The sequence below is a fragment of the Daphnia pulicaria genome, chromosome 3 (genome assembly GCF_021234035.1).
Source record: "Daphnia pulicaria isolate SC F1-1A chromosome 3, SC_F0-13Bv2, whole genome shotgun sequence".
Lineage (NCBI taxonomy): Eukaryota > Metazoa > Arthropoda > Branchiopoda > Diplostraca > Daphniidae > Daphnia > Daphnia pulicaria.
Window position 1 is genome coordinate 11030031 of NC_060915.1, and position 10911 is coordinate 11040941.

Genomic DNA, 10911 nt, shown 5'->3' on the forward strand with positions numbered 1-10911 from the left:
CGATTAATTTCATTTCAATTGCGTTTGCTGAATTTTTTGTTATTGCAATTTAGGCCATTCAGTCAGCCTGTCACGCACTGTCCAGTCCCAGCAGCACCCAGCAACAAGTTTTGTCTGCCGCTACGGTTATCGCCAAGCACACCAGCTCTCTGTGCAACGCCTGTAGAGTGGCCTCGTCAAAGACGACGAATCCGGTAGCCAAAAGACACTTTGTCCAATCTGCCAAGGATGTGGCCAATTCGACGGCTAAATTGGTCAAGGAAATCAAAGCCCTGGACCAGGACTACAGCCAGCGCAATCGCGATAACTGCGCCGCTGCAACTCAGCCTCTCATCGAAGCGGTCGAGAATTTGTGCACGTTCGCCAACTCACCCGACTTTGCCTCCATCCCGGCTAAAATTTCACCAACCGCCCGCCAAGCCCAAGAACCCATTACTTCAGCCGGTAAAACAAATTTTTAAATGCCTTGCCAAGTTTTTCCAAATATTTACTATCTGTTTGTATTTTTTTATTCCAGGCAAATCTATCATTGACGGTTCGTGCTCGATGATTTCGGCAGCCAAGTCGCTGGCCCTCAACCCCAAAGATCCACCCACTTGGCAAGCTTTGGCCAATCACAGCAAGAGCGTCTCCGATTCGATCAAGAAATTGGTATCTTCCATCCGTGACAAGGCGCCGGGACAGAAGGAGTGTGATGATGTCATCTCCATCATGTCGAATTGCGTCCGTCAGCTGGATCAAGCTTCGCTGTCTGCCATATCTCAGAATCTGAGCCCCCGTCGAGAGAAATCGGCCCAGGCCTTTGCTGAACAGACAACCAACTGCGCTATGGAAATCGCCGATCGCATCGACAGCGTCCGCTCTGCCGCTAAAGGAGAAGCCGAAAAACTTGGTCACGCGGTAAGCATTTCTAGTCATTCCAAGTACAAATTCTAAAAGATCCTATTCAACCACGGGAAACTTAATCTACTTTAGGTCACCCAAATATCCCATTACTTTGAGCCGATGGTAGTGGCCGCCACTGGATCTGCCTCGTACCTGCTGAACTCCAAACAGCAAATGATGATGCTTGATCAATCCAAGACCGTCACTGAATGCGCCATTCAGCTCGTTCTCGTCGCCAAGGAAGCCGGAGGAAATCCCAAAGTAATTTTTTGCGGTTGTTTTTAGTGATTATGTGCGCGAATTAACTAAAATGTGCGTTTGTGAAGGCTGTTCAAGTTCATACGGATCTTGACGAATCTGCCGAGGCCATGAAGGAGGCTCTACGCGACTTGCTGTCGACAGTCGAGACGGTGGCCACCGAGGCCGGTGTGGTTTCTGGTCTCGTCGACTCAATTACTGCTTCCATGAATCAAATGGAGAGCCGGGCGCAAACGGTAATCCAATTATCCGGTCATTCAAGCCTCGTGTTTCAAATATCTTGAATTGTGCTCCTAATTTTAGGGCTCTTCTGGGGATGAAGCCGACGGTACTAGTTTTGTTGATTACCAAACACGAATGGTTCAGGCCACCAAAGAAATTGCTCGACTATCCCAAGATATGGTAAAGTTCTTTTTTTTTTTTGTACAAAAATTTAGTTTGTCTTAAATTAATCTCATTCTAATTATCTTAAAATAGGTTGCCAAGTCTGGTTCGGATAATGTGAGTCAGTTGGGTCAACTGGGCGCATCCATAACACACTTGTACACGCAATTGGCGACGGATACTCAAGGGGCCGTTGCTAAGACTTCGAGCGTCGAAATTGCTATGCGAATTAAATCGACCGTTCACGATCTGGGTCGAACCTGCATCGATCTGGTCAAAGCCGGCGGCGCTCGGCAGGGCGCTCCGGACGATGTCTTTACTCAACGAGATCTTTCTGACGCCGCTCGCCTTGTCGGCGAAAAGGTACAAAGAAAACTTTACAAACCAAATGCGATTGTCTGATCCCATCAACTTTTGCCGTTTTATTCCAGGCGTCGCAAGTTTTGGCCGCTTTGCAGGCCAGCTCCCGCGGAACTCAGGCCTGTATCAACGCCGCCAGCACAGTGTCGGGTATCATCGGCGATTTGGACACGACCATCTTGTTTGCCACGGCCGGTACTTTGCACGCTGAGAACGAAGACGAATCTTTCGCCGACCATCGCGAGAATATCTTGAAGACGGCCAAGGCTTTGGTGGAAGACACGAAAACATTGGTGGCCGGTGCGGCTTCTTCGCAAGAGCAGTTGGCTGTGGCCGCCCAAAATGCTGTGGCCACTATCGTCCAACTTTCTGATGTTGTCAAACTGGGAGCCGCTTCCCTTGGCTCTAACAATCCGGAAGCCCAGGTAATCCATTCGTTTACTACAAATTCCTGGTAACTTTATCGTTAGTGACGATCCTTTTTCTTCGATTAAAGGTTATGTTGATCAACTCCGTCAAAGACGTGGCATCTGCCCTCGGCGATTTGATCCACGCCACTAAATCCGCATCGGGCAAGAGCATTAACGATCCGGCAATGATCTACTTGAAGGATTCAGCCAAGGTAAGAATTTCCGCATCCAACAATGCAATAAGCGCCCTTTACTTTACCTTTCCTTTTGATCCTAAATCATGGAATCCCCCGACAGTTAGTGATACATTTATTCACTAATGATAAAAGAGAGTCGCATATTGGTTTTCAATACGACACGGGGACTTGTGATTTTTATTTGTAAATTTTGCACCGTGTCGTTTCCCAGGTTGGGGGTGGACTTTTTCCTTGATTTGCGTTTTGACCGCTTTTTTCATTTTTTGGTGATTGATGGTGGTGGTGGTGTTGAGTGGACGCTGCCTTCTTTGTCGGGAGGTTTCGATACGTTTGCACCGACGACAAAAATCACCTAACAAAGTCTGCACGTCCCTTTCATTGACGGCTGTGTTCCCTTCAAACCCCCCACTGATAGTCGGCTCAAATTGTCACCGCTTAGCCGTAGAACATTATAAATAAGGCATTTTTTTATTCTTTAACAACTGGAAATGTACAAATTAATAAGTGCCTTAAAGTCCACCCTACCTTCATCCGCGAAACAGCACAGTAAAAATAAGAACCGGAATCGAGGGTTGGATTAGGCCTCAACTTCCTTTGATCATCAGATCAAAGGCTAACAGAAGATGAAAGGTTTTGAGTACCAATCCAACCCTGGATTTGGTCTAGTCTCGTCATTCAATCAATTATTCTTCAAAAAAATTGCCCAAACGTATGGAAGAATTTGTTGTCTCTGGTTACGATGTTGTGGAGCATACGAAACGGATGAAATTTCAGAGATAGAGAATCATCGGCTCGCCTATCGAGTTCTAGTCAAGTTCTAGGGAAAATAAGGGCATTTTTTGTTGTCGGTCTTGGCCTTCTTTCCCCTTTTTTTTGTCTTTTCCTTGGAAGTGAAAAGTTGAGTTTTGTGGTTGTATGTGTGCTATTCCACAGTATCCAGCGGATGACGCTGAGCCCGTGCCCTCGGATTGGCTCATATCCGACCAGGAAGAGGAGCTCATTCGACTCCTCATCGTTGACTCGGATTACGCCGAACATTGACAAGTTTCGAGAGAAATTTAAAAAATCAAACACAAACGAAATAGAACGCGAACTCCAGATTTAGTCGGAACGAAACATGCGCAGCGCGGTCGCGTTCAAACAAACCAAAAGATCCAGCTATACTCTTTTTTGAAAATTATTTTTCACTTCTTTCTGCTCTTGTTTGGATTCTGAATTCATCTTTGAAACCTCCCGCCCCCTTTCTATATTTTTGCTTGCCCACTTTGGATTGATCGCTATCAAAATCAGTATCTTCGGGTTTTTTAAAACAGAAAAAAAAACAAGCCAAATTGTAGTAGTCAACCAAAAAACTAACCCGGGAAGTATTTATATTTTGAATTGACGTTCGTGGAGGGCAAATAAACCATTTGAAAACAAACAAAAAAATCAAAAAAACATTTATCAGCAGTTGATTATATTTAGCCCCAGATTTTTCGAATCCTTTGATTTTCATTAGGACTCGTATATTATTTGACACATTCCCTTTTGCTCTTGCGACTTCCGTCTCTGGAATGATTATCTCTCTCTTTCTTCTACTGTTCGTGCCTGCCCGTATGCATCCGAAATCCGTATGAATTCCATCTTTTAAACGTTATCCGCATGGTTTATGAATGACGACCGATGACGAGCCAATCAAAGAACGCACTATGAGACGTTGGATCCAAAAATTTGATGGGTGTCTTTTTGAATTTTTGAAACCCTACGAGTTGGATTTTCTTGTTTTTGATGATTGACGAGACTAACACAGATTGTCTAGTTGCGGTTATTGATGTAACGTGGAAACGAGCGTGTCGTCGTTGTCCCTTTTTCATCCCGTCTGCCCCCCTTTGCCCTGTGTGCTGTCGTATTTATAATCCGACGTACTTGCCTTGCCTGCCATTTCATTATTCGCCTGTTGTTTTTGTCCGTCCCCCCGTATCGTGGGCTAGGTAATGGTGACCAACGTGACATCTCTACTCAAAACAGTCAAAGCGGTCGAAGACGAGCACACCAGAGGCACTCGCGCTCTCGAGTCAACCATCGAAGCTATTGCGCAGGAAATTCGGGTACGTACATTTTTGTAGTTGCTGTTCAACAAGTGTTAATTATTCTCCAATTTCCGTTGATTGTAAACGACATTTTATTATTTATTTTTTATATTTGCTATTTCCAAACCAGGCGTTCGATTCGCCAGAACTGCCTCGTGTCAAGTACACACCGGAAGATCTTGTCCGGGTCACGAAACCCATCACGTTGGCAACGGCCAAGGCTGTTGCGGCGGGAAACAGCTGCTTCCAGGACGACGTTATCGTAGCGGCTAATGTCGGCCGCAAGGCCATCTCCGACATGTTGACAACTTGCAAGGTAGGACTATTGTTCGTTTGTCAATTTCATCCAGGGTGAAGTGCTGGCCGGGTTCTATTTTGCGCTTGATTCACGTTTTTGTAGGGTGCTGCCTACTCTGCGGAGACGAACGACATCCGATCCAAGACGTTGCTCGCCGGCCGCGAGACGGCTCTTCAGTACCGCGAGCTGTTGCAACTGGTGCTGCACGTGTTGTCGCGGCCCAATCCGGCCGCCAACCTCGAAATCAAGAACAACTTCCCCGTTGTTTCGCGCAAAATCGCCCACTGCGTCACCGGTCTCGTTTCCATGGCTGAAATCCTCAAAGGTAAGGAAAAAAGGTCTTCGTGGTGTTGCATCGAGTTTCATTTTTCTTTTCCATTTTTTCAAATAGTGTAGCGATAATTTTACTAATAGACTTAGAGTTCATTTTGAGTTTGTTCATTCCCACTGCACACTAGCATGTGACTGGATGAAAACCCTGAACTTTTGCCCTTTCCATCTCATTCCTGTTGTAAAAAAAGAAAATGAAGACATTAGATCCCCAACCAGCAGTGAAGAAATTTCTCTTCCTAGAAGTCTCTTGAGGGCATTATTATCTCTTAAACTATTATTTCTCTAATCTGGAGCATATCTAATTAACCGGTGATTGGCAATTGTTATCCATACTGCCCTTGTAGTGACATCGTCCTGTGAAGATTATGGCCCGTGGCGAACGAGCCAGTACAGATTTGGTGAGTGTGTCAGTGCGTGTGGTTTTGGATGCCGAACGCGGGGGTGGGTGGAGAGCGGATCGCGACACTTTGTCAATGCACCGGGAGACTTACTTGCACTACGGGATTTTTTTGATCTTTTCTGCCTCATTTCACACTGATGGGATCGCGTCTTTCGCCGGGGATTCAGGATTGATTACCCATAATCTGTCCTGTTGTGCCCTACTTTCCTTCTTTCATGGCTCTGATGTCGCCCTATTCTTTGCGGCCGAAAGGATTCCGCGGTCTTTTTTTTTATGGGATTTGGGTGGATTGGTGTAGTGTAACCCCCGTGGTATATTCACACTATGCAGTTTCTCCCCGTATGTGTGTTGACGGCATGAAACATGCTACGCTGAGCCAACTTACACAGCACTGGGAGCCGGCCTATGCATGATGACGCCATCCTTTTCGTTCCCCCTTTGATCTTTTACACGTGCCTGCATGGATTTTCTTTTCCCCGTTTTTCTTCTTCTTTCTATTTCTCCCTTTTTTCTTGTTCCTCTTTTTTGATGTTGCATGAAGAGGGGGTGGACGAAAAGGGACTGTGTGCGGTCGTAACTTGCGCGCTGTGTTGGCTGGTATTATGTTATGAGCTGACTCTGTGTGTGTGTGTCTAGTTTAGTGTCTTGTCTGATATCCCGGCTTTTAGTACGTTGTCATCGATCCATCGGTAGGGATCAACTCGTTCGCATGGGCTGCAACGTACTCACGCAAGTATAAAAGCCGGAAAGGCCGAAAAGAACACGTACGATCAAAAGAGAGAGAGAAGAAAGGAAAAACTGGATGAGCCTACTGTTAGCATGATGGAATGTTTTTTCGTATTTCAGTGTTATGATCTAAAATGTCTGTGCCTATGTCTGCGTGTAAAGCTTTTTGTACCGAGTTAAAAAAAAAACGTCCCGGTTGCACTTTCGGCTGGCCGTTTGGTCACAATGTTCATTTCGGTTTCACGGTTTCGTGTTGTCTGACGTGACTTTTTTTTTTTCTTCTGTGTGCGGGAGCAGGTACCGATTGGGAAGATCCGGAAGACCCGACAGTCATCGCTGAAAACGAGTTATTGGGAGCAGCTTCATCCATCGATGCTGCAGCCAAGAAATTGGCCAATTTGCGTCCTCGCATCAGCTCTACAAAGGTAATTCATTATTTTTTGTTATCGTTCGATCGACCAAACAAGTTCTATGGCATCACTGGATCCGCATTCCTTAAAAAGCTTGTTGGCTGTAAGATATGTTTGATATTCTTGGTTGTTCTATGGTCAGACCACAACCAGATATCAGACATATTATTACAGCTGTGAGCCTCGACATCAACTCTTGTGGAATTTTTTTCAAGCGATTAAAACTGTCAAGACAAGTGTGGTTGTTTGTCTCCGTCGTCTGATTATGTAAAATAATTCACGCCATTTCCTCATTTTCGCATCAAGGAAACGGATGAAAGTCTCAGCTTCGATGAGATGATTCTTGAAGCCGCCAAATCGATTGCTGCCGCTACGTCAGCTCTCGTCAAGGCCGCTTCCGCTGCCCAGCGTGAATTGATTGACATTGGAAAAGTAAGTGTACATTCATTGTAAATTCCTCAACTCATGTATCGATGACGTCATTTAATCAATTGTAATTCATATAGATAAGCCGCCGCCCGCAAGTGGATTCGGATGACGGCCAGTGGTCGGAAGGTTTGGTGTCAGCGGCTCGACTCGTAGCCGCTGCTACTCACAGTCTGGTCGAATCGGCCAACGCACTGGTCCAGGGTCAATCTTCCGAAGACAAATTGATTTCAGCCGCCAAGCAAGTAGCAAGTTCAACTGCTCAACTATTGGTGGCCTGCAAAGTGAAAGCCGATCCTGACAGCAAGTCGACTCAACGTCTTCAGGCGGCTGGCAATGCTGTGAAACGAGCAACGGACAACTTGGTCAAGGCTGCCCAGCAAGCCATCGCTCAAGAAGAAGAGCGCAGTCTTGTCGTCAACCGCAGGTAAATATTTGAACTTGTTGATTTGTTTTGTTGATCAAATGATTCATCTTCCTTTTTTTTCTTCTTTTAAAAACAGAATGGTCGGCGGAATTGCGCAAGAAATTGACGCACGCTCCGAGGTTCTCCGTATCGAGCGTGAACTGGAGGAAGCCCGCAGTCGATTGACGGCCATTCGTCGAGCCAAGTACCGCGGTGAGGGCGATTCGGACGCCGAAGGTTACATGTCTGGTTATGATTCATCAATGGAGACATCTGGCTATCGAACCAACATGAACGGATCCGATATAGACCGCAGTCCGGCTCCACCTCCCCAGCAAGTGATGTCGACGTTTCAAGCCGAGAGCAGAGTCCGTCAGGTTTATCAGCCTCAACAGTCGAGTAGTCTGCTGCAATCGAACAGTCCGCAACAGCAAATGTATCAACACCTTCAGCGCGATCAGCGGTCCGTTTCACCGGTCGCTCCACCAAAGAAGCAACCGCCTGCAACGCCGCCACGCCTGTCGTCGACACAGAAACCGCAACAGCAGCAACAACAACGGGACAGCGACTCGCCTCTGATGATCCTGCAACGCCAGCGCCATCTGCTGGAATCGACGGCCAACAGCGCCAACAATTCGATGGTGGAAGATCACACGCCATCCTTCTCTGAGTCAAGGCAAAGGTTCAACAACAGTAGCTCATTCAATTCATCAACATCCATGTCGAGCTTTCAAAGTCCTGTTCAAGTACAACATGGTGCCTCCGCTGCTGGGGATGCCCGAGAGTTCTACTCGGCCACTTCCAGTGTCCGCAGTAGCACGGAACAAATCCACAGCCAGATGACGACAATGTCACAGCGAACTGAGAGGATAAGCATGTCATCCTCGACAAGCAAAACTTATCAACAATTACAAGAGAAGTAGACGAAGTCTCTAGAGGTGCCTTAGAGAAAAACAAAACACACACACAATGGAATGGTGCTAAGTTGTTTGGTTGTTTTGGCCGGCCTCACCTTTAGGTCGTTGGCCTTTTGTTACATTTTTTTATATTTCTCTATCTTTGATTTTTTTTTGGCGCCCAAGCAGTTTTTCCGGCTTCGATAAGTAATGTGCCTTCGCATAACACAATCACAAAAATTAATATCTTAGTTGCCAAGTACATCCAAATGTACGCTGTTTGTTTTACATAGAGGGAGTTTTAAGGTTTTCGAAAGCGAAAAAGTTAAAAAACAAATTACAATTGAAGCTTGGAACGGCGTGTGCGTGTATTGAACATACTTTATACTTGCGTCACATCTTTCTAATCCGCCTCGCCATTGATGGTTTCTACCCCTTTTTCTCCTTCCAATCGGTCGCTGTTACTTCTCTCCATATGATCCGCCTTTTCTGAACAAAGTGCCAAAACGAAGATGCTCTTCCGCCCCAACATTTTATCACCGAATTTTTTTTCTTTTTCTCGCAACAGGAATTTTGGATCACTTATCTTGTTATAAACATTCTTGATATTCATCTATATATAATCAGTCTGCTCTAATACACTATTCAATAACTTACACGTATGCGGTAATTTATTTAGTTATTGAATATGAAACAAATACCATTTCCCTTTTACAAACTTGTATTTACTGTAATTAATAAATCTAGGCAAGGTCCAGCAAATATCAGATAACGAAGATTATAGTGATTTTAGCCTACGAAAATAGACTGTATATCTCAGACCATTTCAATCACAATTTTACCTCGAGCATGTCCGGCTTTCAGTTTATAATAAGCTTCTTTTAGTTGATCGAAAGTGAAAACGCTATCAATCAATGGCTTGAGCTGGAAATAAAAAAAATACAATTAATTGCTGATTAAAATAATAACTAAATTTAAATCTTCTGGCAATTAAAAAAATTATACCTGATCATTTTGAGCGTAGTCGCGAAGTTTTCGTAAAGCAGACGAATTCGGAGAAAACAAGACCCAACGATGGGTTTTCAATCGGAAGATGAGCAATGCATTGGCGACAATGAGGTCGTAAATAGTCTTCAAAATTCCTCCGATGACACCATAGTTATCGAAATTTTTTAAAATTGGAGGAACGAGAGTCAAATATTTTGCATTAGCACAAGATTTCAACAAGTCGTAGTCGTAGCCATCCCATTTACCGGTGCAGTCGAGAACCACGTGGAATCTGAGAAGAAAGCACTTAAAAGATTAAGAAATGAAAATTTCTTTTTTGTTTTTTACTACATTACCCTCCATGAGCTCGCAACTTAGAGTTGGCATCCGGAGATTTGTAATCAATAATGTCATCAGATCCCAAGTTTTTGATGATTGGAATGGCATCGGTTGAACAGGTTGCGACAACCTATATTAACGTAAGAACCAATTCCTCATTCAGACATTTTCCTTCTTAGATAAGTACTGAATCAAAATGATAATGAGTGTTTTACCTTTGATCCCCAAATCTTGCAGAGTTGGGTAGCAATAGATCCGATTCCACCTGCAGCCCCCATGATGAGCACATCCTTGCCATTTAAAACTTCTCCTAATCCACCAACACTCCTCAAACCAGACCAAGCAGTTAAGCCAGCATAAGGAATTGATGCTGCTTCAACCATTGTCAAGTTCGTTGGTTTCATGACAACATTAGAATCTGAAACTACTACGAATTGAGCATGGGATCCTGTACCAGATTGTGGTGGAACTACACCCATAACCTCATCCCCTGGTTTCAACTCGGTTACTCCCTTTCCAACTGCGCGAACTACCCCAGCAAAGTCTCGCCCCAAAGTGACAGGTAGGTGAGTTCGAAAAAATGTTTCAAATATCACTTTACCATATCCATCTGATGACAAAAATAAGATGTTATGCTATGATTTGCACACATTTTTGTGTACTAAACCTTACCTGGCATCCAAGCATCTAAAACGTTGACTGAGGCAGCTTTCACTTCAACGAGTACATCTTTTGAAGAAGTTAGTTTTGGGATAGGCAGGTCTTTCACTAATTCTAGACTTTCAATCCCGCCGTAATCACGAAGTTTCCAGGCTGACATAAGTCCTTCAGTAGAAGATACATCACCACGAGTAGCCATGATTTATTGGTGGAATCAGAACAATAGCTGAGGCGATCGATCTCTAGAAAAACGACGAAGGATCTCTGACCGACTGATGTGATCGCATTGACGTTAGCTTCGTTGGACGGTTTTAATTACTTACTTGCGTTTCATCGACGTGCACCCAGCCGATATTGACATGGTAATGCACAAACCTACAGATAAGAGACATATTTGGGCTTTCATTTTTGTGTTTGTTTACATTGTTTGACAGCTTAACACAGACATCTACCGATGAGATTCTGAA

General features: G+C 44.6%; 2 protein-coding genes across 11 annotated transcripts in view; one reads left to right on the forward strand and one right to left on the reverse strand.

The window, feature by feature from the left end:
* The window catches only part of LOC124328380 (talin-2-like), a 28013-nt gene extending 18899 nt beyond the window's left edge, over positions 1 to 9114 (forward strand). For 7 of the 8 annotated variants that reach the window (XM_046787136.1, XM_046787142.1, XM_046787140.1 and 4 more), the window contains 15 exons: positions 54 to 444; positions 518 to 900; positions 976 to 1146; positions 1212 to 1379; positions 1447 to 1545; positions 1621 to 1890; positions 1959 to 2312; positions 2384 to 2509; positions 4465 to 4581; positions 4694 to 4879; positions 4964 to 5186; positions 6618 to 6745; positions 7037 to 7162; positions 7237 to 7583; positions 7660 to 9114. In XM_046787136.1, the coding sequence (XP_046643092.1) occupies positions 54 to 444; positions 518 to 900; positions 976 to 1146; positions 1212 to 1379; positions 1447 to 1545; positions 1621 to 1890; positions 1959 to 2312; positions 2384 to 2509; positions 4465 to 4581; positions 4694 to 4879; positions 4964 to 5186; positions 6618 to 6745; positions 7037 to 7162; positions 7237 to 7583; positions 7660 to 8485 (3915 nt within the window). In that variant the 3' untranslated portion in view covers positions 8486 to 9114. Of the gene's footprint in view, positions 1 to 53; positions 445 to 517; positions 901 to 975; positions 1147 to 1211; positions 1380 to 1446; positions 1546 to 1620; positions 1891 to 1958; positions 2313 to 2383; positions 2510 to 3427; positions 3911 to 4464; positions 4582 to 4693; positions 4880 to 4963; positions 5187 to 6617; positions 6746 to 7036; positions 7163 to 7236; positions 7584 to 7659 lie in introns of those variants that run through there. The other variant, XM_046787143.1, reaches the window with a different exon arrangement.
* LOC124328382 (reticulon-4-interacting protein 1, mitochondrial-like) lies at positions 8910 to 10873 on the reverse strand. Of its 3 annotated transcripts, none has more exons than XM_046787145.1 (6): positions 10768 to 10873; positions 10457 to 10686; positions 10000 to 10394; positions 9802 to 9914; positions 9464 to 9737; positions 8910 to 9382 (listed from the first exon to the last, which is right to left on the reverse strand). In XM_046787145.1, the coding sequence occupies exons 2-6, from the start codon at positions 10641 to 10643 to the stop codon at positions 9275 to 9277; spliced, it is 1077 nt and encodes a 358-aa protein (XP_046643101.1). In that variant the 5' UTR covers positions 10644 to 10686; positions 10768 to 10873; the 3' UTR covers positions 8910 to 9274. The 3 variants fall into 3 exon arrangements, with proteins under 3 accessions (XP_046643101.1, XP_046643100.1, XP_046643102.1); XM_046787146.1 differs by having other exon boundaries at positions 9162 to 9382; positions 9464 to 9589; positions 9712 to 9737; positions 10457 to 10866; XM_046787144.1 differs by having other exon boundaries at positions 10457 to 10865.
* Between the last annotated feature and the right edge of the window lie 38 nt (positions 10874 to 10911).